Raw genomic sequence first — 25,134 nt, forward strand, 5'->3', positions numbered from 1 at the left:
CCAGGCCCAGTACTGCCAGTGCTGGTGCTCCCAGAGCTCCAAGTGCCGTCACTGCCAGGCCCAGTGCTCCCAGGGTTCCAAGTGCTAGAACTTCCTGGTGTGAAGCTCCCAGGGTTCCTGGGGCTTTCAGGCACTGATCCTGTTCCATGAGATGCAGTGTCTCCTCGGGTATTTCCATCTCTACCAGACCCCTCTAATGTTATTTTCATCTGCTGCATTTCCATGAGCGCCCTCCACTCTGGAGGGGCCCTCTGAACCTGGCTCTTGAAGTCCCCAGAAAGCGTAGTTGCAGATGTGCTCATTTTTAGCCGTGGTAAGTATTGCCTATCTTTAGGTGGAAGTAAGTCTTTGGCAATGACTTGTTCAAGTTGCTTCTGCTGATCTTCATAGTACTTTAGATCTGTCCTACGTTCTAAAGCCCTATTGCATGAACCTTGGCAAGATCGGATCTTAATATCAATGTCCACCTAAGAGAGGGGGAGAAAGGGAAAGAAAAGAGGTTGATATAAATAAAGAAATTATGCCTGTTCAGTTCTAAGCAGTTAATTTATTTTTTGGAAACTGGATTCATTTCTTTGAGGTGAAGACCTACCAATCAATACTCTAGTATTCATTTATGTCACACCCTCGGTGGAAGAGATGTTAGGTATTTTACGGTTAGCCTGGAGAAGCAATAGGAACTATTTGGATTCATCTTAGTCTTAAAACATATCAGTAAGATGCTATTCCCTCTGAAAGGAAACATTGATAAATCGACCCTTAAGTGAGACTGAGATTGAAGATCCAGAGGCATGGTGGTGTCAGAGCTTTGGAACAAGACAAGCAGGGACTTAATATTTGCTCTTGAAATTTACTAACTATGTATCCTTGGAAAATTTGCTTAATATCATTGAACTTTTTTTCTTCATTTGTAGAGTGGGGGAAATAATACCTACTTTGTAGGTGGATAATGGATATAACACTTTGCTCTACATATAGTAGGTCTTCAGTGAATGACTATTGCCTTCCTTTTCCTTGCTATTCGAAAACAAGAAAATCTGGTGTTAGAGCCAAACACTCACTTACCTCCAGTTGTTTCATATCTACCAGCTGATCCCTGACATTTTTCTGTAGAAGGCGGATTTGCTGTACTTGTTCTATGACTTTGAGCCTCAGGATCTCAATTTTGCTTCTCAGGTCTTCTGACACTTGGCCATATGTGTTGTCATTATCTGAAAAGCGCGAGAGTGAAGGAGCTGCTAAGTGATTTGCTTATCATAGCCAGCAAAAGAAGGAAATTTATTTCTAAATATCATTTCCCTTTTAATAACAATTTGTTCTTCAGACATTTTATTTGTCAGTTCCAAATCTATTAGGCATTTGGTATTTGAACAATGTCATGTCCTTTAGTCATCCATAGCTGTCAATTAAGATGCTCTACTAGCAATTAGTAATCCAAATAAATGCAGAAGAAATGTCTTTGGAATTTTAAAGGTATAATTAGGAGGTTAAATTTGATCACATTTCAATTATTTCATCATATCCTTAACCCAGGGACTTAAAAATAATGTTAACAATATGCTAACCTACTTAAACATATTCTTGGATTTTCTTACTGAGAAGTTTTCCCTCCTACCTATAGATTTGAAATTGTTCCTAAGATTTGTTTTTCCTTAGGTCAACAAGAGTCTTCTTTATATCTTTAGGATACACTTAACTAATTTAAAGTCAGCAGCGCAACAGTAATGGCATGTGAGTGATCCTGTTGACCTAAGGGGAAAGAAAATCTTAGGAACAATTTCAAGACGAACCATGAGAGATGATGGACTCTGAGGAACAAACTGAGGGTTCTAGAGGGGAGGGGGGTGGGGGGATGGGTCAGCCTGGTGATGGGTATTCAAGAGGGCACGTTCTGCGTGGAGCACTGGGTGTTGTACGCAGACAACGAATCATGGAATGCTACATCCAGAAGGAATGATGTAATGTATGGTGATGAACTTAACATAAAATATATATATATATATATATATATATATATATATATAAAGAGTCAAAGCAAATTTGCTTTGACTAAATTTGCTTCCCATGCCCAGAGCAAATCCAGTGTTTCTTTAGAAACTAAATTTGCTTCCCATGCCCAGAGCAAATCCAGTGTTTCTTCATCCTAATGAGACTTAGTCATAGTCCTATGAGAATATAGAACATAGCTCTATATTTTAAATTAAAAAACAAAACATAAACAACTTGGTGGAGTTGGACCCCCAGCTCCATCACATGGTAGCTTTGTATCTTTGTGTAAGTCTCTTGATCCCTCAGTTTCCTCCTTCCTCCGTAAGACAGAAACAATATCTCCTCAGAAGGTTATGCTCATCTTCTTTTCAGTATATACTCTTTAAAAAAGAACACATTTAAATCCTAGTCTTCAGTACAAAATTCTGACTTACTTTGTGACTTAAACAATTCTAAGCTAACCTTTTGAATGTTACTTTTATAAAAAGCAAGCCCCTCCTTAAAATTCAGGGGTATCATGAAGGCATGCATTTCTATCTTAAGTACTTTGGAATAAAATTGGAAGTTGCTATAAGGAGACAGCATATCTGTGTGGGGCGTTTGTTGTGTTGTTGTGGTTATAAAGTCAAAGTACCAAATATGTAATGCTTACTGTTAGTGCTGGCAAAATCCCCTCTCACGAGTTCCATTATATTCCCTGTCAATGAACTAGAGTCCTTATTGTTCTTCTGATAATCAAATAATGAATTTTTGAGCTTATTTATTCTGTTTGTAAAATCTTGATTGACTTCATCAATTAACCCTTTCATCCTGCAGCCAGAAGGGCATTTGTAGTTCTGGAAGTGAAGAGGAAAAATTATATTAAGGGTCTATATTTTGGATCCAGTACAATTTTGAAGGTTTCCATGCAGCTGCCCTTGCTCCTCCCTTCCCCAATATGCTCACATCATCTATTGACTTAAAAGTAGTTTGAGAGGACTAGTCAGAGGTCATAGAGAAATTCTGGAATGAGGGTACACTTAATCATAAATTAGGCCCCACAAAATCTTGAGGCCATAATACTTAGGTTCCTGGGATTTGCCTGAACATGCAACTAAAATCCAAACGGTTAATCCTATTAATGACCCAGAGTTTGGGAGGTAATTCAAATAGTGCTCGCAGGGTGAGGTTGTTTTCCATTTGTCTTCTTGAATTTGGCATGTAATGAGTTATTAGATTATTTCCCAGCTGAAAAGTTCTCTGTGACCTACTGGGTCAGCCTGTGCACAATTCTAGCACCACAGGGAAGGATTCTCCCACTCTCTCTGCCCACCACTCACCCAGTCTTCATCAGCGCAGAAGGGCCAGTCTGTCTCCTTGCAGGCAGATTGCTGTCTTTCCACAAGTCTTGGGCCACGCACACCTCCTCCTTCAGCTATAAATTCATCCTCCTTGGTAACTGTGGTCTTTACAGATTCATTCGAACACACAAAAGAGAACAACATTAGGCAGATAAGAAGACACTGGCATGCCTGCAAACCCAAGGGAAGGGGGGGCGCTCTCCCAGAGATTAAGAGTACCTGCTTTGGGGCCTCTGCAAGCTTTCTGACATTTTGATTGAAAATCCTAATACCTATTTCATGGAGTTGTATGAATTAAAGGAGATAGGGTAAACACATTTTTTAACACTGTTGGATGTGAAACAAGCATTTGATAAATGCTAGGAGTTTTAAATATGGAAAGTTTATTATGTACGGAAAATTATTTGAATCAACAAAATTAGTTAAAATTTACCTTTTCGTTTTCAGTAATGTCTGGAGATAGAAAGGTAATTGGAAAGTTCAGAGTTCTTTCCCTTATAATTTCTCTTTCAGTAGGAAAAAACCTACGCTATCTTAGCTTAATTTCTCTCTCCTTGGATTCGTAATTTGAGCAGGTACATACCAAGGGCACAAATGTGGCCAGATCGGACTGGGAAATCCTTTTTAGGTTACCCACTCACGTAATAATTTCCTTTTATTTGCAGTGCAAAAGAGTAGACTGAAAGCAAAAATAATGGTCCATGACTGACTGACAACTTTTTTTGAACACCTTTCTAATTAGAAATACAGATTTTTAGAAGAATTTCTATCGTGACCTGTGACGTGAAATAGGACATAGAAATATTCTTCCAGCAAGACTTTATAGCCTCATAAATCAAAATGGATTTTAAGTTTTAGCTATTTTTATTTTGTACTAACTTACAAAGATTTTGCTATGACTATTTTAATCTCAGATAGTTTAGTCTTTTTTTTTTTTTTTTTTTTTAGTAATCTCTATGCCCAGTGTAGGGCTCGAACTCACTACCCTGAGATCAAGATTCACATGCTTTATGGACTGCGCCAGCTCCCTTGGATAGTTTACTCTTACAATTAGCTAATATTTGCTGTCTCATTTTTTAAGAAGTACCCTAATAATAATAATAAGTATTATTATTCAAGCAATCAAGGACAGTTTATTTAAAAGAACAAGTACAATCTCTTTAAGAAATAAAATTATAAATTCAAACATACTTCAGAATAAAATGGCACAACCATACAAACAGGCAGAGGTTAAATATTTATGCCAATAAGGGAGAGATAACTGAAAACTTAAGCATTATCCAAAATATCGTTAGCAAATGATGTTAGTCTTATTTTCCATAAAAAATTTTTAATTATTAGTTTACTATAAGGAAGAAAATTAAGTTAGAAACCCTCTTTAGTTTTTTTGCTCTGGTAGTAAGTTTTATGAGTGGTGAAGGGAAAGAAATAAATTGGAATAATTCATAGCCTAGAAGTAACTGAGTTTCTTAAACATATTTGTCATGTTTTTATAAGATCTAAGAGTTTCAAAGGCCTGTTGAATTAAGTTCCTCTTCTTTTCTATAGGTCTCTGGAGTCAAACTTCAGAAATCATTGCGATATTCAGTAATTATTTTAAAAGATTGCTTCCCAAAAAGAATATTGCCTTCTCAATTAATCTCTCCTAACTATGTAATATGAAATAAAATATCCTATGTAATATGTTTTAAAACAACTAATTTGCTTTTCTTGGGGAAAAAAAACCACACAAAAACAACCTTTTAGGAAAACTACATTAAACCACTGTTCTGTGTATTATGGACAACTAGCAATAAATTAATGATTAGACTTTTAAAATTCTTAGCAAAAGAATGCTTTGTTCCGTTAACTAGCATGAACTATCCCGAGGCTTTATTGGAACAAAGAGGGCAAAGATTTTTTCCCATAAAACAAGTAAACAAACGATGTTGTAAGGCTGAATTACAGACACGGAAGCTTCCCCTGTGAATTTCTATACTTTAGTCCAGCTAAGTCTCCCTCTTACTCTTGAGGTGTCAGGCTCATCTAAGAACTTGCCTCCATGGCATAAAGCTTATAAAGCTCGCAGTGTGAGGACGTAGATAAGACTCTCAGACCTGCAAGCTCTTTGCAGAATAAACCCCAGAGAGAAAGCAGGAAGAGAAAATAAAGGCGACCATACCCAGACTGTGCCCACCACACTCATGACCAGGCAAAAGATCTTCACAGAAAACATCTTTTCTCAGGGTGGAGCTGGCTCTTGAGGAGCACCCCAGTGGAAAGAGAGGAAGACTGCCTCCGTTCCTAGTGCCCATCCCATTTAAATCTGCAAGGAGGTTTGATTAATCATTTTCTTTGTCCTGTTTATACAGTCAATATGCATTCTACAACCCTTGCTTCTTCTGTAAGGTTGGTGTCCCCGAAGTTCTTGCTCAATTCCCCCAAGCTTGTGTGCTTTTGATAAGCTGTTGCAAAGGTAGCAGCAATTCCAGGACGATCTCACATTCCAGGAAGAGGATGACTTTAGAAAGGCAAAAGGAAACATAGGTAGACAGACCTCTGCTTGAGTACTTGAGACAACATGCAGAGAGGGGCTGAGGCAGGCTAGAAGCAGCCCACTGCAAACAGATCTGGCAAATGATAGTTCACCTCATGTAGGAATTATGGCTGGATGATCAGACTTTTAAGAAATGACTGTGGTAGGGGTGCCTGGATGGCTCAGTAGGTTGAGCGGTGGACTCTTGATTTTGGCTCAAGTCGTGGTCTCAGGGTCCTGGGATCGAGCCCTGCTTCCGGCTCCCGGCTGAGTGGAGAGAGTCTGCTTCTCCCTCTCTCTCTGCCCGCCCCCCCCACTCACTCTCCCTCTCTCTTTCTTATATAAATAAATAAACTCTTAAATATAGAAATAATTCTTTAAAAAATTGACTGTAGTGATAGGCTGACCCTGAAATCCGTCTATACGTTACCTTGAACAGATTCTTTTCCTCTATCCAAAATAGTTAAGACAGTAGCCCCCGGAGCCAAGCATCTTAGGTTCATAATCCTAGGTACACCATTTCCCAACTCTGTGCTTTTGACAAACTACATGTTTTTATGAAGAATAAATGAGTTAATCCTTGTAAAGCCTTCAAAGTGGTGATTCCCACATGGTAAGTACTCAGTGAGTGTTAACAATTATTGGAGAACATAAAGCGCCATGAAAAATACCATTTCTTTCCTGTGTCTATGCCTTTCGACATGCCAGTTTACTTTCCCTGTTCTTCATCTTCATATGAAAATTTTCCTTGGCCAGATCTAGCAAACAAAAAACCAGGATGCCCAGTTAAATTTGAATTTCGGATAAACAACAAATACATTTTAATGTATTTAATGTATTTAATGCAATATTTGGGACATACTTATACTAAAAATTTTTGTTTATCTGAAATGCATATTTAAGTGGGCATCTTATAATTTACCTGACAAACCTACCTTGTCTTAAATTCTGATTCCTATGTGAAGTCTATTCTGATAATAGTAATACCTAATATTTATTGAGTGTTTGCTAAGTGCCAGGCACTTTGCTAGACACTTTACATCATACCTGATTCCATCTCTCCAATTAAAAGCCATCTCTTGTTCTTCCATACTCCTTTAGACCATGTACCACTCGTGACATTTATCACTGTAGGAGTATTGTCCATTTCCTTCACTAGATCACAAACTGGAGAACTGACACATTTTATTGGTCTTTATGTGGTCCCAAATGGCATGGGCTCTCACTCAGCAAGAAAACATGGGTGTAAATTTGTAAAGTTGACCTGCTGCCTCCTCAGGCATTGTAGGCATGTGAAGCTTGCTATAAATGGATGAAAGCCTGGGTACAAGGCAGCACCCTCCTTCACTACTTGCTCTCTGGAAAGTTCTTTGATCAAGCTCACTCCTGATGTTGCTTTCTTGGACTTCTAGAGGCAGCTGCAAAACTCAGAGGGAACCCTAGAATCCACCCAGGTTCTGGAAGGCCGTGATTCCATGGAGAGTTGAGTTATACTCAGTCGACAGTGACTAAACTGGCAAAATGCCAGGCATGGTTAGAAACTTGAGGCTTGACCTCTTCAGAGGATTTTGTTTGCTCACAGGAAGTGTTCCTCTTGGGAAGTGAACACAGTATATGGAAGATGTTTCTGGAGAGTAATCTAGGGGGCTTCAGGCGATTCAGTTGAACATAATCTAATTGAAAGTAAGTTAAGGGGAAACAGTTTGAACAAAAAACATTCCTTTGCCTGAATGCCTCAGCTCTGGTACCACAACAAGGCATTTCCAAGGTACCACTTTTAGCCGTTAGCCCTGCCGTTCCATGGTTCCCTCAAGAATCTGCACATCCAAGGCTTTTCTCAGATGGTATCTCCTCAGAGAGGCCTTCTTTGGCCAACGTACCTACAGAGCAGTCATATCATGAACCCAGTTTTGTTTTTCTTCCTATCTTATCACTACAAGATAATGTATATTTGGAAAGTAATTTGTTAATGTCCCCCTACACTGAGCTTCATGAGGCCAAGGCGCACTGCCTTGTACAAGATCAGGCATAGAGTAAACACTAGTAAGGGTTTGTTGGAAGAAGGAAAGGCTGTCACAGTGGCAACACAGCATGGTGGAAGAATAATGGCCTTGGCAGAAAGTGAGATCTGGAATCTAGCCAAGTCACATGGGTTTAGTCAAACTCAGTTCTCTGAGTTTACTTATCTGTCAGATGGGGATGGCAATATTTATCTTGCAGGGTTCTTGTGAGGATTATATAATATGGCCTATACAGCATGTTGGATATACACATGAGGAGACCCAGAAATGGTGGCTTTTATTGTTCCTAGAACATCTCAGTGCCACAAAATTGAAAGTTCCCATGTTACCTCTCCAGTGCCAGAATTCCATAACCAGACACTTTTGTGGGGCATTCTTTTGGCCCGGCACTGCAGGACCGAGCACCCACGAGGCTGAGCCCTCCACCCCATGAACAAGCTGTGTTATAACCTATGAAGAAGCAGGTTTTGTTTAGCCGGGAAGCCATGCAGATGAACAGGTGACAAATAATACAAGGAGTATCATTTTTTTAAAGCATGTGACAATAAGGATATTTTGACAAATATAAAAATGGGGGGAAAAGTCTGAGAAACTTCCAGTTTCTTAAACCACAGCCTCTGTAGAGTATTGTATTTTTCCCAGAGATGACCAAATCCTAATTTTTTTTTAGCTCTAATGAGAGGGATGTTTCATTTATTTGTCCTTTTGAAATTAATAAAATATTCCACAAATTAAAATTATCTAATTGCAGGGATTCCTATATTTGCTATGCCGTAGTATCTGGCAGGACTGAAATGGTATATAACGTATGTAAAAAGAATAGAAATTCTATAGCTGTAATTATGCAAGATGTTTCTGGAAAATATTCACTATGTCTTCTAGCAAAGATCTATATGAATCTGTAATTTTATTATTGTCCTAATAACAAGAAGATAAGAGTGCTTTGACAGGACATATTTTATCAAAACAATATTAAATGCACAGTTAGAAAGTACTAAAATTAATTTCTAAAATTTGAAATGCCTGAATTATGAAAATTTAGGCAATTCTGGTACTTCCAGTCTCTTTCAGGGCCTCTGCCTCAGGTTTTACAGCAGAGACTAATCTATAAAGGATTCACTGGAAAACAATGGCAAGGCTATTTAGCTTTGTGTATCTGATTTTCTCTATTGGTCTCCTGCATTTCAAGGGTGTTCCAAAGTTGGTTTTTAACCAAGCTGTTTACTGTGAAAGGTGAATGAGTTGCTGAAGATGTATATAAGAGTAACTAATAGGACTTTTACTTTCAGAACTCATCAGTACCCTGATGATTCCAGATGGTTTCCTTGGAAGTTATAGCTCCAGAGAAAAGATGGGAATTTCCTTAAACATACAGAAATGATTCTGAACTGGATTTACAAAACTGAGAAGGGGGAAAAAAAGCTTTTCTCGATCTTGATCACTGCATTTCTCTTTAATCTACCTATGCAGGAAAGAAATCTACTTTGTTATAATTGAACAGTCTCCAAATTAACAGCCATTTAATGGAATCATTTTTTAGTAATTTTAAAATCAAATTCTCTAATATTCCAATAATACATTGATAGTTCTCTCTCTCTCTCTGTCCTGATGCATTATTTTTATGGTCTTCTGCTTAAGCAATTTTTTCCTTTTTTTTTAAAAGTAGGCTCCGTGCCCAACATGGGGCTTGAATTCACAACCCTGAGATCAAGAGTTGGATGCTCTACCAACTGAGCCAGCCAGGCGCCTCCACTTCTGCACTTTTAATCAAGTTTCCACTAAGTAGTTCTGAGTATATGTGTATGTGTGAGAGAAACAGAGAGAGGGAGGAAGAAAGAGAGAGGGAGGAAGGGAGGGGGGAGGGAGAGGGAGAAAAATGGGTGAAAGTGAGGTCCTTGAGTTTTTCCCATTGCTTTAATTCTTGTCATTTTTTTAACTGTGTCATCATTAAATAATTCATTTTCAAGATAAATTAACTTTTCCTTTTTTTCTTTTAAAGATTTTATTTATTTATTTGAGAGAGAGAGAATGAGAGCCAGAGAGCACGAGAGGGAAGAGCGTCAGAGGGAGAAGCAGACTCCCCGCTGAGCAGGGAGCCCGATGCGGGACTCGATCCCGGGACTCCAGGATCATGACCTGAGCCGAAGGCAGTCACTCAACCAACTGAGCCACCACTTTACTTATAATGTGCTTTACTAAATTTATCAAATTGTTTGTTTTGAACATGCACTAAAGTATAAATATTATTTTTGAAAAGTAAAACCATTGTACAGATGAATAATCACTTCATGTGTCAGTATCAACAACATGGATTCATTCTAACATCATATACCTTAACATCATATAGCATCCATTAAATCTGGCACAGTTCTCTGCTGGTTTCACTGTGGTTCTATTAAAGATAATCAAACAAGATATATCAGTTGGTATTTAATTTAATAATGATATATTAAGATCTGGGGATTTTAATTTATTAAGATTTAATAATGATATATTAAGATTTGGGGAAATAGCATTTTTTAAGTACCTTAGACTTTCCACAGCAAGAAATTTATTAAAAGTATGAGTAAATTTAATAATCAAAATAAATTTAATTCTGTGATTTTTATTGGAGCCTTTTTTTTTTAAGATTTATTTTTTTGAGAGAGGGAGAGACAGCTGGTGCAAGTGAGGGAGGGGCAGAGGGAGAGAATCTCAAGCAGACTCCCCCTCCCCATTGAGCGGGGAGCCAGAATCGGGGCTCGACTTCGGGACCCTGAGCTGAAACCCAGTCAGACACTTAATTCACTGAGCCACCCAGGCGCACCTGGAACCTATTTTAAATGGGCCATTCCATAATAAAACCAAGGCAGTTTAAAGAATGCATTTGGGTAAAATTTTGCTTAGATAAACAAACAAACAAAAATGCTGAGGATAGCAGCAGAGAAACCCCAGTTGAAGGACATTTTATAAAATATTTGACCAGTATACCAGAATATATGCCTCTCAACTGTCAGTGTCCTGAAAAACAAGGACAGACTAAGAAACTGTTACTAAAGTTGAGGAAGATGGTGGCAGCTAAATGTAATATTGTATCCTGGATAGGATCCTGGAACAGAAAAAAGACATTGGTTTAAACACTGGTGAAAGGGAATAAAGCGTGCTGGTTAGGGAATATTAACTACTAGAGTTGCTTTCTTGGTCTTGACAAATGAACTATGGTAGTTATAAGGTGTTAGGAGAGGAAACTGGGTGACAGGTATAGGGAAATTTCTGTAGTATCTTTATAACTTTCCTGCAAAAAAAAAAAATATATATATATAAAAAATAAAAATGTTATTAAGAAATAAAAACAAAAATGATTAAAGTTTTAAAATTATATTGCCAAACTTAACTGACATTGGATTCAAATCCCATGCAGCAAAGCCAGTCTTAACAGCAAAAAATCAATTTACTTTTGTTTTTATTTCTGAAGCAATTTCATATGTTCTCTCATTCGACCCTTATCACAGCTTTTGATGTAAGGGGAGCAAATTAGGAAGGAAAACATTGCCAGTCCAAGGTCTTTTAAAGTTAGGTCAGATTTTTTAAAGTCACACTTTAAATATTTGGCCCTGAGGATTTGAAAGAGGCCACTTTCATCACAGAGTGGAATCTGGCCTACTGTATTTATTTACAGGGAGTCAACATTTAGATTTATTTAGGGAGATTTCCCATCTACCAGGGTCGTTTTGTGATTTTGAAGTTGCCAATAAAAGAAAACCTGGGTGAGGACTTGGGAAATGGGAGTGAGGGCAAAGAATACTGGATTTTGGATTTGGGAAACTCATTTTTGACCCAGTGGTAAACCTGATTAAATGTCATGATCCAGAATTTATCTCCATTTGTACCATCAGATATTTCCCAATTAAATTGAAATAAGCAAGAACTTGAAACTGTGCCTGCCAGCTTTCCCAAAAGTCTTTCAAACCTGATGCCGAGGAGTGTTCCACAAGTCAAAGGTCCAGCCTACTATCAGTACTTGTAAGGGGCCATGGCTATGGAGACATTTGGACCAAAGCTTGTGTTTATCACCGTCTATCTTTAGTTTCTTTGTTTTCCTTCTTAAGGGAAAAAATATTGTCTTCTGATATGTACATCGTTGTTGGAGAGTGATTATGATTTATGTGCACTTTTATGGGATCGATTAATTCTCTGATAATTCCTCTGTCCCAGAACATCTTGTGAAATCTGCCTCTCAAGAACCAATATCAAGGGGCGCCTGGCTGGCTCAGCTGGAAGAGCTTGCAACTCTTGATCTTGGGGTTGTAATTTCAAGCCCCACATTGGGTGTAGAATTACTTAAAAATAAAATAAAAAAAAAAGAAAAAAAGGAACCAATATCATGATTATGTTCTCTGACCATAATGCAGTAAATTTAGATATTAATTAAAAATAGTTTCCCCTATTAAAGTTAGGCAAATTAAAGTGAAAATACAATACTTGTGATTCAAATCACAAGCTTTGGAACCAAGTAATATTCACTTTTTTTAAAGATTTTATTTATTTATTTGACAGAAAGAGACACAGTGAGAGAAGGAACACAAGCAGGGGGAGTGGGAGAGGGAGAAGCAGGCTCCCCGCGGAGCAGGGAGCCCGATGCGGGGCTCGATCCCAGGACCCTGGGATCATGACCTGAGCCGAAGGCAGATGCTTAACGACTGAGCCACCAAGGCGCCCCGTTCACTTTCTTTTTTTTAAATAATATTCACTTTATAACCCTTGGATTCCAAAGAAAATCAAAGGAAGTTATAATGTACTCAGATTGTCGGTAGATCTTACCATAGTGTTGAATGAAAAAAGTAATAAGTACAATGAAGACCTTAGCACTGTTTCTCAAAGTATTTGTGGTAAAGAACCAGTTTTGTTAAATTTCTAAACAATTACAGAACTATAAATCATAAAATGAAATAAAAATAATTACTAGAAAAGTAAAATTTAAAAAAAGGAAGGTTGTATCAAATGTAGGCCCTAATATTTATTATTAGATTCCAAAGACATAAAATTACATTGCAGTGAATATAATTTGAGCAAAGATAATATAGGAAAAAATGTTTCTACATGCTAATCCTCAATTTTTCTACCTATCTTAACACAGACCAGTAACAAAGAATTTAGGAACCAGCCAGATAACACTCATTTATAACACAATGCCTTTTATATAACTTAAAAATACATAACACAACAGACCAATTCATGATTTATAAGAATGCATACAAATAAACACATCAAATCTATCGGCATGATTGTTTATTAAGGAGATAGAAGGAAGAAAAGGAAGTTTGAATAAAAGAGAATCAGTCAATCAAGAGAGTGACCCAGCACAGATGAATGAAAATGGTGTTACCAGGTTTTTGATTAACTCAACCTCCGTCTCTGAGGGACACACACACACACACACACACACACACACACACACACACACACACAACAGTCTTTTCCATATTCTTGGTCTCTTTGTCAACAACTTATTATTATCCATCTACTTTATCTCCTCTTACTATCTTTAACTCTTTCCCTGCACTCTTTTAGAGCTACATCAAAATGATAAGAAATCATCAGGGAGGGGTGCCTGGGGGGCCAGTCAGTGGTTAAGTATCTGCCTTTGGCTCAGGTCAAGATCCCAGGGTCCTAGTATGGAGCCCCGTGTTGGGGTGGGGGGGTGTCTCTGCTTAGCGGGGAGCCTGCTTCTCCCTCTCCCTCTTCCCCTCTTCCCCGCTTGTGCTCTCTCTTTCTCTCTCTCTCTCTTTCTCTCTCTCTCTCTCCTTCGCTCTCTCAAATAAATAAGATCTTTTAAAAAGAAAAGAAAAAAAATCATCAGGGAGATACATTTTCTCCAGGGTTAGGTGTGTACTTTGTTTTTCACTCTTATCAACTGAATAAACCAAAGATATCTATCACAAATGTCTTGGCTAGTTTACACTGGTTCAAGTATGTCAACACATTTAGCTCTTGTAATGTTCTCAACTGTGTTGTCTATACTTACATTCTCCATTTCTCACTCGTTGCAACCCACCCACAAATCTGAAACATAATCTTTATAACTACTAACCATAAAGCAAATTGGAAAAAAAAGCTACAGCCCTTCAGGGGTATATTTTAAAATCTTGATAGTTGTTCAGTAAATGATTACTCCAGCCTGTTGATTAAAGAACTCTGCCTTGTAGTTGCATGACCTGAAGTCATGGTGTCAGTACCCCTCTACAAGGACCCTCCTCTTTGGAAGTTTCCCTCGGTAGGTTTTTCAAACTGTGGGACCATGCCCATCTGCTTTGCACTTAGCCTTCCTGTTTTCACAGTGACCTTAGTTCTTTATATCTGGGAAAGGGTTGAGTAAGTTATCTATGGCTTGAGCTGTGAAGAAAAATAATCTGTCTCTATGAAGACTCAAACTCTTTGTTTCACTTAAAAGTAGATTTTTTTAAGTTTATCAAGATAATCCTTTCTATTTGTATTTTATTTGTGGAGACATGATCCAACTGGGTCTAGAAGTATTTCTCATGCTTTATTTCTTAAACTGTAGCCCTTTGATATTTACCACTGAATATTAGTAACTGAACAAGTAGAATTTTGTAGTTCATCTGTTTTTCTCTCATTGGGTTTTAAAATTAACTTCAAATGTAATATAGCATTATAGCAAATAAAACAATACAGAGGTATATAAAGAGAAAGTTAGAAGCTCCTCTCTACCAGTCAGCCCCACCCAGCAATCAATGCTGGATTATCCAACATGCAGATCAAATACGTATTCAGGACACTTATAAAAACAGGGAGCTCCAAAATGTTTTTGAAAAAATGTTATAATTGACATTTTAGAAGAAGCGCTGGACAAGGGATCATGAGAAAAATCAGGAATTTTTGGATTTCTTTATATTTATTTTGTGGTTTAGTATTAAATGTTACATTAGATTTATTGGGGAGAATAAATGTGTACAAAGAATGTATACATGTCAAGATTGCATTTAGTTCAAAATGTATATGCATACATAATTTTTTACATAATTATCATTGTAGAATTGTTTTTCATCTTAAAATTTCACTTATGATTTTGTAAATGTTTCCATGTTCATATAGAGATATTATACTCATTATGTAATCACTGCATTCTGTTCCATTGTACTAGTAAATCACCTTGTTTGTCCATTCTTCCACTGTTAAATATTTTCTAAATTTTTCACTTACTAGACATATGGCTATATTATATTTCTGTACATAGCTGTTTTCTCTTTCAAAAATAATTTTCTTGGAATAAATCACTGAAGTGATATTATCACAACAAAACTTTAAGAATATTAATACAACTCTTCTTATCTATGACCAAATTGCTCAGCCAGAGGATTTTATAAATTCACAAAGGGTAGACTGTATGCATTCTGAGTTTAAAAGTAGTTTGAAGCATGACAAGGTGGGAGCAGGCAAGGTTGAAGGCGACGTGGAAGACAGGAAGGAGATGATTGCCATTATCCTGACAGGAGATGTTGTATAACCCAACAAAAGTGGTGGCAGTGGATATAGAGAAGGAGAAGAATATAACAAATATTTAGCAGCTGGGCTTGGCAGGCTTGATGATATGGGGAAGGAAGGATAAGGAAGACTGGAAGATGAGCCGCTGGGTTGTTTGATGGAATAGAGCAGGTTTGAGGGGAAGGAGGACACTGCTGTGAGCACTACCCCCACAGTCCAGCACAGTGGCTAGTACAATGAAGGCATTCAGTAAGTGTTAGTTGAATGAACACTTCACACATACATAAATGAATGAGTACTACAAACAGTAAATCAATGTTCTTATCCCAGACCCTCACAGGTATGTGGTTGTGTACCTAGAAGTTGATTTAATGCTTTTAACTCCTCATTAGGGTATTTTAAAATCAGGACTCATGACAACGAGGAAGTGAGAAAATTAGGGAAAAAATTGTGGAAAGGAAGACGATCCAAAGCCAAAGCCGAGGACTGTCAAACAACCAGATCCTCCGCTCATGAAATCAGTCAATTACTTTACATGGTCAACTTTATGCCAACTTACATAGACTTGGCTATTCCTTACAGAAAGTTGCCAGTTCCTGTCTCTGGCTGCTAAAATCTCAATATCCCTGGATTCAGAATGAAGTTATGGTTCCATTCCACTCACCTCCTCAGTTACCAGTGAGAGAGAGAGCAGATTGTTGCCTAAGGCTCGCTGTTCTGAATTGCGTACAGTCCTCCCAGGGTGCCCACATCTGGCTACAGGGGTCTGGAGCTAAAAGGTTTTTCTGAGAGAATCCCCAAACAACCCTATAGGTCCAGTTGTATTTTGGGTACCATGAACCCTGGTTATGTGATTGTGACTTGTGTTTATGTTCTTATACCAAATTTTGTCTCTTAGGCCTAAACTGTATTCTCCTGTATTTGTCTTATATCCCCTGGAGGACAAGGGCTATGATTTCCATTTTCTTCATAACTCCCTCAGAGTCAAGTATAAGGTTCAGTATAAACTAAGCACTCAGGAACTACTAACGATTGCCCACTTGGAATTACCGAATTGAAGGAAAATGATGGTTTTTAATGATCAATAAAAGGTACCATGTATCTAGTTTTAGGAAACAAAATGTTTATTGAAATGGCATGTAGATAATTTATCACGAGCATAAAACTGTTAGTGGATTCCCAACATGGGTTCTTTTTACTCTTAAAATGAAGTGAGGCTTTGTAAGTCCATTGTCCCAAAGGAAAAATATTCTATTTCTCTGTTCAGATAAAGTCCTTTAAAAAAAAGCAGATCACTTTTGAAATGGTCTTTTAAATGTCTCCAGCCTATGACCAAAACAAAAATAAAAAGATATAATTCTCTCCGTTTAAAAAGAAGAATGAAAGACGAATGACATGGAAAAAATACTTAGGCATTTGAAATGCTGGAATTTACTCTGGGTTTACTAGTTTAAGCTAAACCATTTAAGAAATAATATAAACAAATAAATCAGCAAGACAAATTACATGTTATCATTAAAATGCAAAATATGGCAACACTTTTATCATTATATACTTAAGAAATAAGCTAAAATGTTATCATCTTAAATAAATAAATTTTAAACAACTCTTGAGTTCAAGAATTTGGAATATAATCCAAAGTGAGTTTTAGTTTCCATATAAGGCTAAATACTCTTAGTAAAAGACTTAAAATTAATAAATATAATAAGAGAAAATGAAACTTTCAGAAAAATGACTGAAACTTCATGGACTAACAGAAATTAACAGCTTAATTCTCAGGGTAAAATGACTTAGTCGTATTCTATTTCAGCATGGTGTTCTGGTCCAACCTGTTTGGCTCCCCCAAGGTGGTGCTGCTGTCCTTCTCCAATGGCTAATCTGTTGAATGGGATTATCTTCATGGTAGTTTTCTTCATGGAATACCACCGGGATTGCCAAGTGGCCCAAATAATGCCATTATCATAACCATTAGGGGTAGATGTTTTTGAGTAAGTGCCACCTAAAACAAATTTTAGATGTACATATAATTTAGATGTACATATAAGATGTACATCTTGAATTTCCTTACCTCAAGAAGTCTGTAAAGAATGGCCTGTTTGTTACAAAATACATTGTTGCTTACATCAAATTTATCGTTACCTACTATCTGAAAAATCCCTAAAGATTCCTAAAATCCTGATTTACAACTGAAGTACATTTATTATGAACCAACCTCTTATGTCTGTTTTATATACTTCTTGATCACATTCACACTTAAATGTATTCCCTACTAACAGGTCTAGAACCCCAAATTTCCCCAATCAGTCTCTCTTCCTGAGCTTAGTCATCCTGGAATCAGCTATTATGGACCATCTGTCCACAAGCAAGTTAGAATGGCAGGAGTCATAATTCCTGATCATATGACCTCAGGTCATCTAAAAACACAATTTCACTAGAAAATATAGGACTTTAGAAAACAGTTCTGGAAAGTTATTCTACATTTCCATTATATACTGAAGACTACGTTGATTTGCCTTCTCCTTGTCCTTGGACACCAGATCTTATGTAATCTTGTAAAGGATTGTCTGAGTCCAATACTGGGGTATACCATAGGCTATCAACGTTGCTATTCTGAGTCATGGTTTGTAGGTGCAAAGGTATTTTAGGTTTCTTAAAAAAAAAAAAATAAAAAAGAACGTTGTGAAAACCAAAAGGTAAATTTATTTTTTTTTAAAGATTTTATTTATTTATTTGACAGAGAGAGAGAGAGCACAAGTAGGCAGAGTGGCAGGCAGAGGGAGAGGGAGAAGCAGGCTCTCTGCTGAGCAGGGAGCCGGACATGGGGCTCGATCCCAGGACCCTGGGATCATGACCTGAGCCGAAGGCAGCCGCTTAACCGACTGAGCCACCCAGGCGCCCCCAAAAGGTAAACTTAAACAGCTTTTAGGAGGATTAGAATCATCTATTGGCTAGCACAGTACCCTGAAGAGGTAAGCTTGCTTATCTTAATGGATCTTTCAGAATCAGTAGAGCTTCCCCAACACATACTTGTTGGGTAGTAATAATCATTTGTCAGTAAGTTTAGTGTTTAGAAGTATTCCTGCCTTAGAGCAAACTACAGCTTGCTACCCCCCCCCCCCCCTAAAAAAATGCCCACACTTTTTAGGCTTGAACCCTTTACTCTCAAGCTTTTTTTTTTTTTTTTTAACCATTACTTCCCTGCTCTTAACTCTGTTCCTTCACACTGGTTATATCTGTCACATTGCTCATGGGAAGCTGCACCAGGCTCATGTGTTAACAAGCATAAATATGATAATGTTAGTCCATCCAGATCACACATACGTATAAAAGTCTAGAAGAGATACCATAACCGTAAGTGGTGGATTTTTTAGAGAGGGGTCAATTTATGTCTAAGTTTGGTATCCAATTCTGGTTTAAAATGAAGAACTATATAATAAGCCCCCAATCTCTGTACTATTTCTCATTTTCTTATATTATTTTTTACCTTTCATAAAAATATAAACTATACACTAGTTCGTGTATGTAAGGAAGAGAGCCATACCTTGGTAATAAACTCCATTGAGGTGGCCTGCGTGACACTTGTTCATCCACCACCCGGACCCATCCTGTTCGGCACAGTTTCCTTCGTACTTATCGTTGTCGTTGTCCCAGGTACTGAACTGCATGCCATTGTGGGATGTGAAAAATTTATCACTAGGGTCATCGCCAAAATCATAGCCATCAAAGGCATCTCCAGCATCTCCACCAATAAAGTAGGCATACGTCAGGCGGTATTTGTCAGCTTCAGGTCCCACCTTGAACATGGCATAATCTGCAGTACTATAAAGAAGGGAACAGAGACATCATATCTTGGCCCCTGTTAGGGATCTCAGAAGTTCCCTTTTCCACAGGAAAATTGTTTGGAATTTTTAACTTTGCTTCTTAAGTCTGAAATGTGCTCATTGAATCAAATTTCCTGCAAATCTGGCAAGAGGCAATGGATGTGTGAACCAGTTCAGAACTCATCAACACCACCCAGAACTGGTCTAGAAGCCTTCAGGGCATCCCAGTGAAAACTAAAAACATCAGCCATTTTAATGCTTTTTGCCTGTAGAATCCTAATATCAAATCCAGGTGTGTAGATGAATCTGACTAATTTCGTATTTTCCACCTTTAACTAAGTGTCTAGCATTGCACGCAGAGTTATCATAAACCACAGCAAATGACACTGAGTGATCATTAATTAATGCACCAAACTTGAAGGAGCTCAGCTCTATTAGCCACTCGTGGCATCTTGAAGGATGAGGTCCAAAAGGGATTTTTCTTTCCCAAAGCAGCATGATAGTGACAAGAAGGAGGGCTTCCTAGAGCATCACATGAAAGAAATGGTCCCTGTGTGGCCCACAAAATATAAGCTGTCATTACATTTGAGAGATTCTTCCCTGGGAAAAAACTGTGAATAAGGGCCAGAGAGTGATTCTTCCCTGGGAAAAAGTTGTGAATAAGGGCCAGAATTCTATGGAGTGCAGGAAAGAATGGGCTTTGGTGTATGAATAGAAATTTTCAGAAAATATTTAGCCTCTTCCCTAATCTCCAGTACTTGGAAATTGGGAGGTGTTCTCATAGGAGAAGGTCTACTGACCATGGTACTTTCTGATTAAAAATACATGTTTGGAGACAATATATTTCATTATTTCATAAACATAACAAAATGATGAGATGTTTTTCTGAATTTTAACTAGGAATGCTATGCTCAAACCTCCCAGGTAACTGTGAGCATAGAGGGGGACTTTATCTCACCAAAGGAGCTAGCTGATTTAATTTTAGGGTAGCTCATGGGTTGACTGAATGAATTGTCACTAAAGCACCAGGGAATGTGAAAAGTCTGGATTCACCTTTCAACCAGAACAGTCATTAGGAGGACAGGCTGTAGGGTCAAACTACCTGAGTTCCAATCCAAGTTTTACTGTTTACCAGCGACATGACCTTGGGAAAGTTAATATCTAAAATGAGATTAATAATAGTACCTTCCTCATGAAATAGTTATTTGGATTAGATTAAGTTTTAATTTCATGCTCATTGTCTGGTACAAATTAAGTGGCTCAGTAAATATTAGCTATTGGTCTATATGTTTCCAGGGTAAGCAGATTACACCAAAACACTCTCCATCCTGGATGGGACCTATCTCTTTGAACTGCCCAAGAACCAAACCGACTCCTGTGGAAAATAGTTGGATGTGCTTTTTGCATTTGTCAGGCTGTCTTTGCTATTGGCCTTTTGATAATTGGAAAGTGCACATTCCAGACAGTGTCTACAACAAAAAAAGCAGAAGTCCTTTCTAAACAGTACCTGGTTCTGCCATTCCAGTCTTCTAACTGTATTCTTAATGCGTATGGTATGGCTGACTGTGTGCTGATCAAATGAATCTTCTCATTTCCCAGCCAAAATTCTGTGTTTCCAGTAGGAGACAGATGCCCAAATCCTTCTTTATATTGAATCCAATTTTTCTTGAAATTCAAACTGCCATCAAGCCTCTAAGTACACAATCGTATGGACAAAAGGAGAGAGTGGATTATCAGTGCACATAAAGAAGATGCTATAAATATCTTGTTGAAAATCTGGACAGTGTGATTCCACCACTTACTAAGTGAACTTGGGCAAGCTGCCTTAGTTTCCTCATCAGTAAAATGGGAATAATGATGCCTATTTCTTAGGGTTGTTGCAGTATTACACCAGAGAATTAAGAGAAATACTGAAAAGAGTGTCTGGTACATAGCAAATTCTAAATCAGTGGTAGTTTTAAAAAGGCACTTAGAGGACTTCAGAACCCCAGCTTGATATTGCTGATTTTTATACTGATGGTGGAAAGGTTAACTCATTGCTCAATCTGTGTATGCCAAACGGCACTTCCAGCACTCACTCTCTCTGAGCGCCCCCTGCAGGATTAGTTGAAACAGTGATCAAAGATCTACAGATGGTTAAAGGATCTGCAATGGGTGTCTGGCTCCAGCAGAGGCAACAGAGGGCCCTTGTCTTAGAATAGCCCAACTGTATCCTCTGGGGGACTTTGTCTTTTCGTGATGGGCAGCCTTAGATCTTGAGCTACCGGATGCAAGAGGTCCGTTCTAGTTCTTTGCCATTCCGATACTGTGATTATATGCTCTCATGAATCTACAACATCGGTGCCAACATAGTATAGAGTCCAAAGCACAGATTGGAACAAGACTGCCTGGGTTCCAACCTGGACTCTGTTACTTATTATGTGACCTTGGGCAAGTTGCTGAACCTCTTGTGTCTAAATTTCCTCCTCTCTAGAGGTAATGATTGTACCTCATAGGAAAATTGGGAAATTGTGAGGACTAACTGAGTTCATGTTCACAAAGTGCTTGCAAAAGTTTCTGGCATAGGGCGGAAGTTGATCTGAGTGTTTATTACATACACACGGGGAGGGGAAATACCTTCTGCAGCACTGTCCATCCATTTCCAGATCCATCAATTTCACAGTAGACTAGGAACTGCTGCTTAGCTTTCAGAGGTTTGAGAAAGTAAAGCCCACTCTCCTTGGCCCCCTTATTGGCAATGTCTTGACAATCTGAAGGAGGCAGAGAAGGAGGAGAAGAAGAAGAAGAATAGTTTTACTGTGGTTTGAAATCCATGTTAGACTGTACCAGCCTTCACAATGAGCTTTTCACAGTGTTGCAAACTATTCACGTCCCAAGAAGCATTTTCTTACTTCTCGCATCATCATCATTCCTTTCAAACTAGTTTTAGCTACTCAAGAAAAGTCTAAGCAATTGAACGCTTTAGACTTAATTGCTAAACACTTTCCAAATTATTCCTATACATTCCTAAACATTCTCCTTGGCTTTATATATTTGCTGTGATAAGAATCATTCCAATATAAGCCTTTCACTTACCTTTCCCAGTTATATCATGTATTTGTACTGTGTCTCTGCAAGGTTCCTGACACTTTGCTTCAAGCTGGGCTACCTTCTGTTTCAGGTTATTGATCTTTTGGTTATTTGAGTTATATATTTCCTGTAAAAATCTACAAGCAGAAGAATAAGTTAACGGAGTATTCCTTTCAGATGAGTAATTCTGTGTTTTCTTTACAAAATGCATTCTCAAGAAGTAATTCCTGATAAATTACTTCATTCTTGGAAAAGTTATAAAATTATGTTACTGAATTGAGATGAATTAACATTCCAAGCTTTTTGGGAAGGAAAATAACAGAGTCCTTGTCAATAAATGATGTCATCTTAAGCAGTCATCCCGATTTTTTTTTAAGTAGGCTCCACGCCCAGCATGGAGCCCAATGTGCGGTTTGAAACTCAAGACGTTGAGTTTCAAGACCTGAGATCAAGACCTGAACAGAGATCAAGAATGGGCTGCTTAACCAACTGAGCCACTCAGGTGCCAGGGTCATCCAGATTTTTAACATTCTGCATAAAGGGCAGCAGGTAACAACCTACGGAGTGAGGAACCTGGTTAATAGGAAGACCACCTGATATTTCTTAGGACAGAATATTCACAGGGAAGGAAAGATTCTGCTCAGTAATTCATATGGGCCGAAGCTATTCCTTTTCCCTGTAGATCTCCTAAGGATCTATTTATGGACTTCAGTCTGTGACTTACATGGGAAACGAATCTGGGGCATTATTTTACATAAAATAAAACAACAGACACTTTCTCTTTCTTTTTAATATTTCCATTTACATAGCTTTGGAAAGGGTCTGAGGGAAGTAAAAATCTGTTTTTGTAGTTTCTCACAGGGTTGCTTGTACATATTCAGAAATGACAGAAAACTATCTACAACACGTGGACCATTTTATCTTTCTTTGAAGTAAAAGAGAATAGACAAACTATTTGACCACTTTTTTTCTCTCCTCAGCCTTAGAAAATTTCTGCACAATAGTCTCCTTGAACTTCAATGATGGGCAATAATGCAAATTATAATGTTAATAATAACCCCCAAAATAATAATGGCCTCTGATACCAAACAGAAGATAGATCCCTTCTGGATCACTTCAGCCGCCATTTATCTCAAATTTCCTACACTACTTTGAGAACAACTGAGGGGGAAAAATTTGAGTAAGAAACTAAACTGTATCTGAGACCCTATGCTCAGAAAGTCTGTGATTCCCTGGGAAGTTGTCGACAGAGACATTTTACTTTAAAGTGAAGAGAGAATACAAGACTCCAGATTCAGTGTGGTTCACAATTTTTGTTATGTTTGGCTTCTTAAAAAAACGTTTTTTTCTGCTCTGCCTTCAGTATAATATACTATTGTAGCCAAGATCCTCCTCTACCTCTGCTTACTAATTCCCCACCGCCGATTTGTTGGCATTTTTATTAAAATAATTTCATTTTCAACAACCAAATTCCCATCAGTTTGAATTCATGTTGTAAGTCCAAGATGGGTGAGGGGTGACCACTTTGATAATTCTGGTCAACACAGCATTTGAAGACATCTAGAACACCTTTCTCCCATATGATTATTAAAAAGCAATTCTAACCCCGTGCAGTTCATAGTGCACTAAAAACTCCTACCTCCACTGTGTTCAAGGTGGTCAGGCATAATGCCAATTGGATTTCATAAGTGCGGAAAAATAAAAAGGTTACTTCCACTGAAGCTTGGAATATTGAAAAAAAAATTAAGTCCACCTTGGAGAGTAAATGAAAACAAAAATGGTTACCGAATATTCGATTCGTGTGATCCAACCAATGCCTCGTATTTTATAATTTCTTCCATCATTCTTTTAGAATCCTTGGTAGCAGTCACAATCCTGTCTGTAATATGGGATCAGAGACATAAGAAGATGTGAGCAAATGGAGCCACTGAAGCAACAGCAAAGGAACGTCACAAAACATTGTCTCAGTCAGCAGTATTTCGTTTCTCACTTGGCTTTGGTGGTTCATTGGGGTTATAGGTGACTTGGATTGATTTGATCAGTTCTTTAGCTTCTGCTGTTTTGTTTTCAGTTCGTCTGAAGAGTTCTTCCAAAGATTGCAGATCCTTGTCTACCCCAGTTTGGTAAGTGGACAAGAAGTCTGCAATTCCACAGGTAGTTGGGCAGTAACTACCCTGAGAATACAACAGAGTGATTAGAAATCTTGATTTAAGAAAAGACTGCATAAAGTCTACTAATAAAAACAGGTTAAAACCTAAACAATGTTTAAAAAAAAGTTTTATTATTTATTTATTTATTTATTAAGATTTTATTTACTTAATTGACAGAGACAGACACAGCGAGAGAGGGAACACAAGCAGGGGGAGCGGGACAGGGAGAAGAAGGCTTCCTGTGGAGCAGGGAGCCCGATGCGGGGTTCGATCCCAGCACCCTGGGATCGTGACCTGAGCCGAAGGCAGAGGCTTAACGACTGAGCCACCCAGGCGCCCCCCACAAAAGCTTAAAATGCCAAATGATATTTGTGAGAGAATCCCTTCTCTTGCTCAGCCCCTCCCCACTTCTCACGCGGTGAGAAACATGAAAACTACTTACAAATCTTTCATCTAAGATGCAGCAATTGTCTCTGGTAGCAACGTACTGGAGGAGAAAAACACAGAGATGTCACTAGTGTATCATATATTTTCTTGCTTTTCAGCTGTCCGGGTAACACAAGGATGTTCTATAAACAGCATACTTACTGCCAGGCATGTGGAAGGGAGCAGTAAAAGAGTATAGAAGTAGAGAATTAAACGTTGGTGCTTCAAGGACCAAGTCATGGTGCCTGGGTGCCCGGTGCTCCGAGCCCTGTCCTGTCAGCACTGTGACCTCTGGGGCTCCACTTGTCCCTTTATGTAAGC

General features: G+C 38.1%; 2 protein-coding genes across 3 annotated transcripts in view; both read right to left on the bottom strand.

Moving 5' to 3' along the window:
• The window catches only part of FGA (fibrinogen alpha chain), an 8,202-nt gene extending 2,554 nt beyond the window's left edge, over positions 1-5,648 (bottom strand). The window contains exons 1-5 of the mRNA XM_025873952.2: positions 5,491-5,648; positions 3,309-3,434; positions 2,642-2,825; positions 1,066-1,211; positions 1-467 (exon numbers count right to left, since the gene is read on the bottom strand). The exon at positions 1-467 is cut by the window's left edge and continues 902 nt beyond it. Of these exons, the coding sequence (XP_025729737.1) occupies positions 1-467; positions 1,066-1,211; positions 2,642-2,825; positions 3,309-3,434; positions 5,491-5,544 (977 nt within the window). The 5' untranslated portion in view covers positions 5,545-5,648. The remainder of the gene's footprint in view (positions 468-1,065; positions 1,212-2,641; positions 2,826-3,308; positions 3,435-5,490) is intronic.
• Positions 5,649-16,448: 10,800 nt separating this feature from the next.
• FGG (fibrinogen gamma chain) lies at positions 16,449-25,134 on the bottom strand. 2 transcript variants are annotated; one of them, XM_025873950.2, is made up of 10 exons: positions 24,976-25,133; positions 24,830-24,874; positions 24,228-24,411; positions 24,023-24,116; positions 22,244-22,374; positions 21,785-21,918; positions 20,676-20,860; positions 18,889-19,166; positions 17,177-17,346; positions 16,449-16,673 (listed from the first exon to the last, which is right to left on the bottom strand). In XM_025873950.2, the coding sequence occupies exons 1-10, from the start codon at positions 25,051-25,053 to the stop codon at positions 16,659-16,661; spliced, it is 1,314 nt and encodes a 437-aa protein (XP_025729735.1). In that variant the 5' UTR covers positions 25,054-25,133; the 3' UTR covers positions 16,449-16,658. The 2 variants fall into 2 exon arrangements, with proteins under 2 accessions (XP_025729735.1, XP_025729734.1); XM_025873949.2 differs by lacking the exon at positions 16,449-16,673 and having other exon boundaries at positions 16,698-17,346; positions 24,976-25,134.

The sequence above is a fragment of the Callorhinus ursinus genome, unplaced genomic scaffold, assembly GCF_003265705.2.
Source record: "Callorhinus ursinus isolate GAN/ISIS: 27379988/994484 unplaced genomic scaffold, GSC_fseal_2.0 scaffold4, whole genome shotgun sequence".
Taxonomy (NCBI): domain Eukaryota; kingdom Metazoa; phylum Chordata; class Mammalia; order Carnivora; family Otariidae; genus Callorhinus; species Callorhinus ursinus.

What these genes read in the sequence shown, in the direction of transcription:
- FGG (XM_025873949.2), bottom strand. Translation starts at nt 25,053, where the DNA reads ATGACTTGGTCCTTGAAGCACCAACGTTTAATTCTCTACTTCTATACT. An exon ending in GACTGGAATGGCAGAACCAG is followed by an intron (nt 19,167 to 20,675) that starts GTACTGTTTAGA and finishes CCTTCTTTATAG; the next exon opens with TACTGCAGATTATGCCATGT. An exon ending in CAATGGAGTTTATTACCAAG is followed by an intron (nt 17,347 to 18,888) that starts GTATGGCTCTCT and finishes AATTTGTTTTAG; the next exon opens with GTGGCACTTACTCAAAAACA.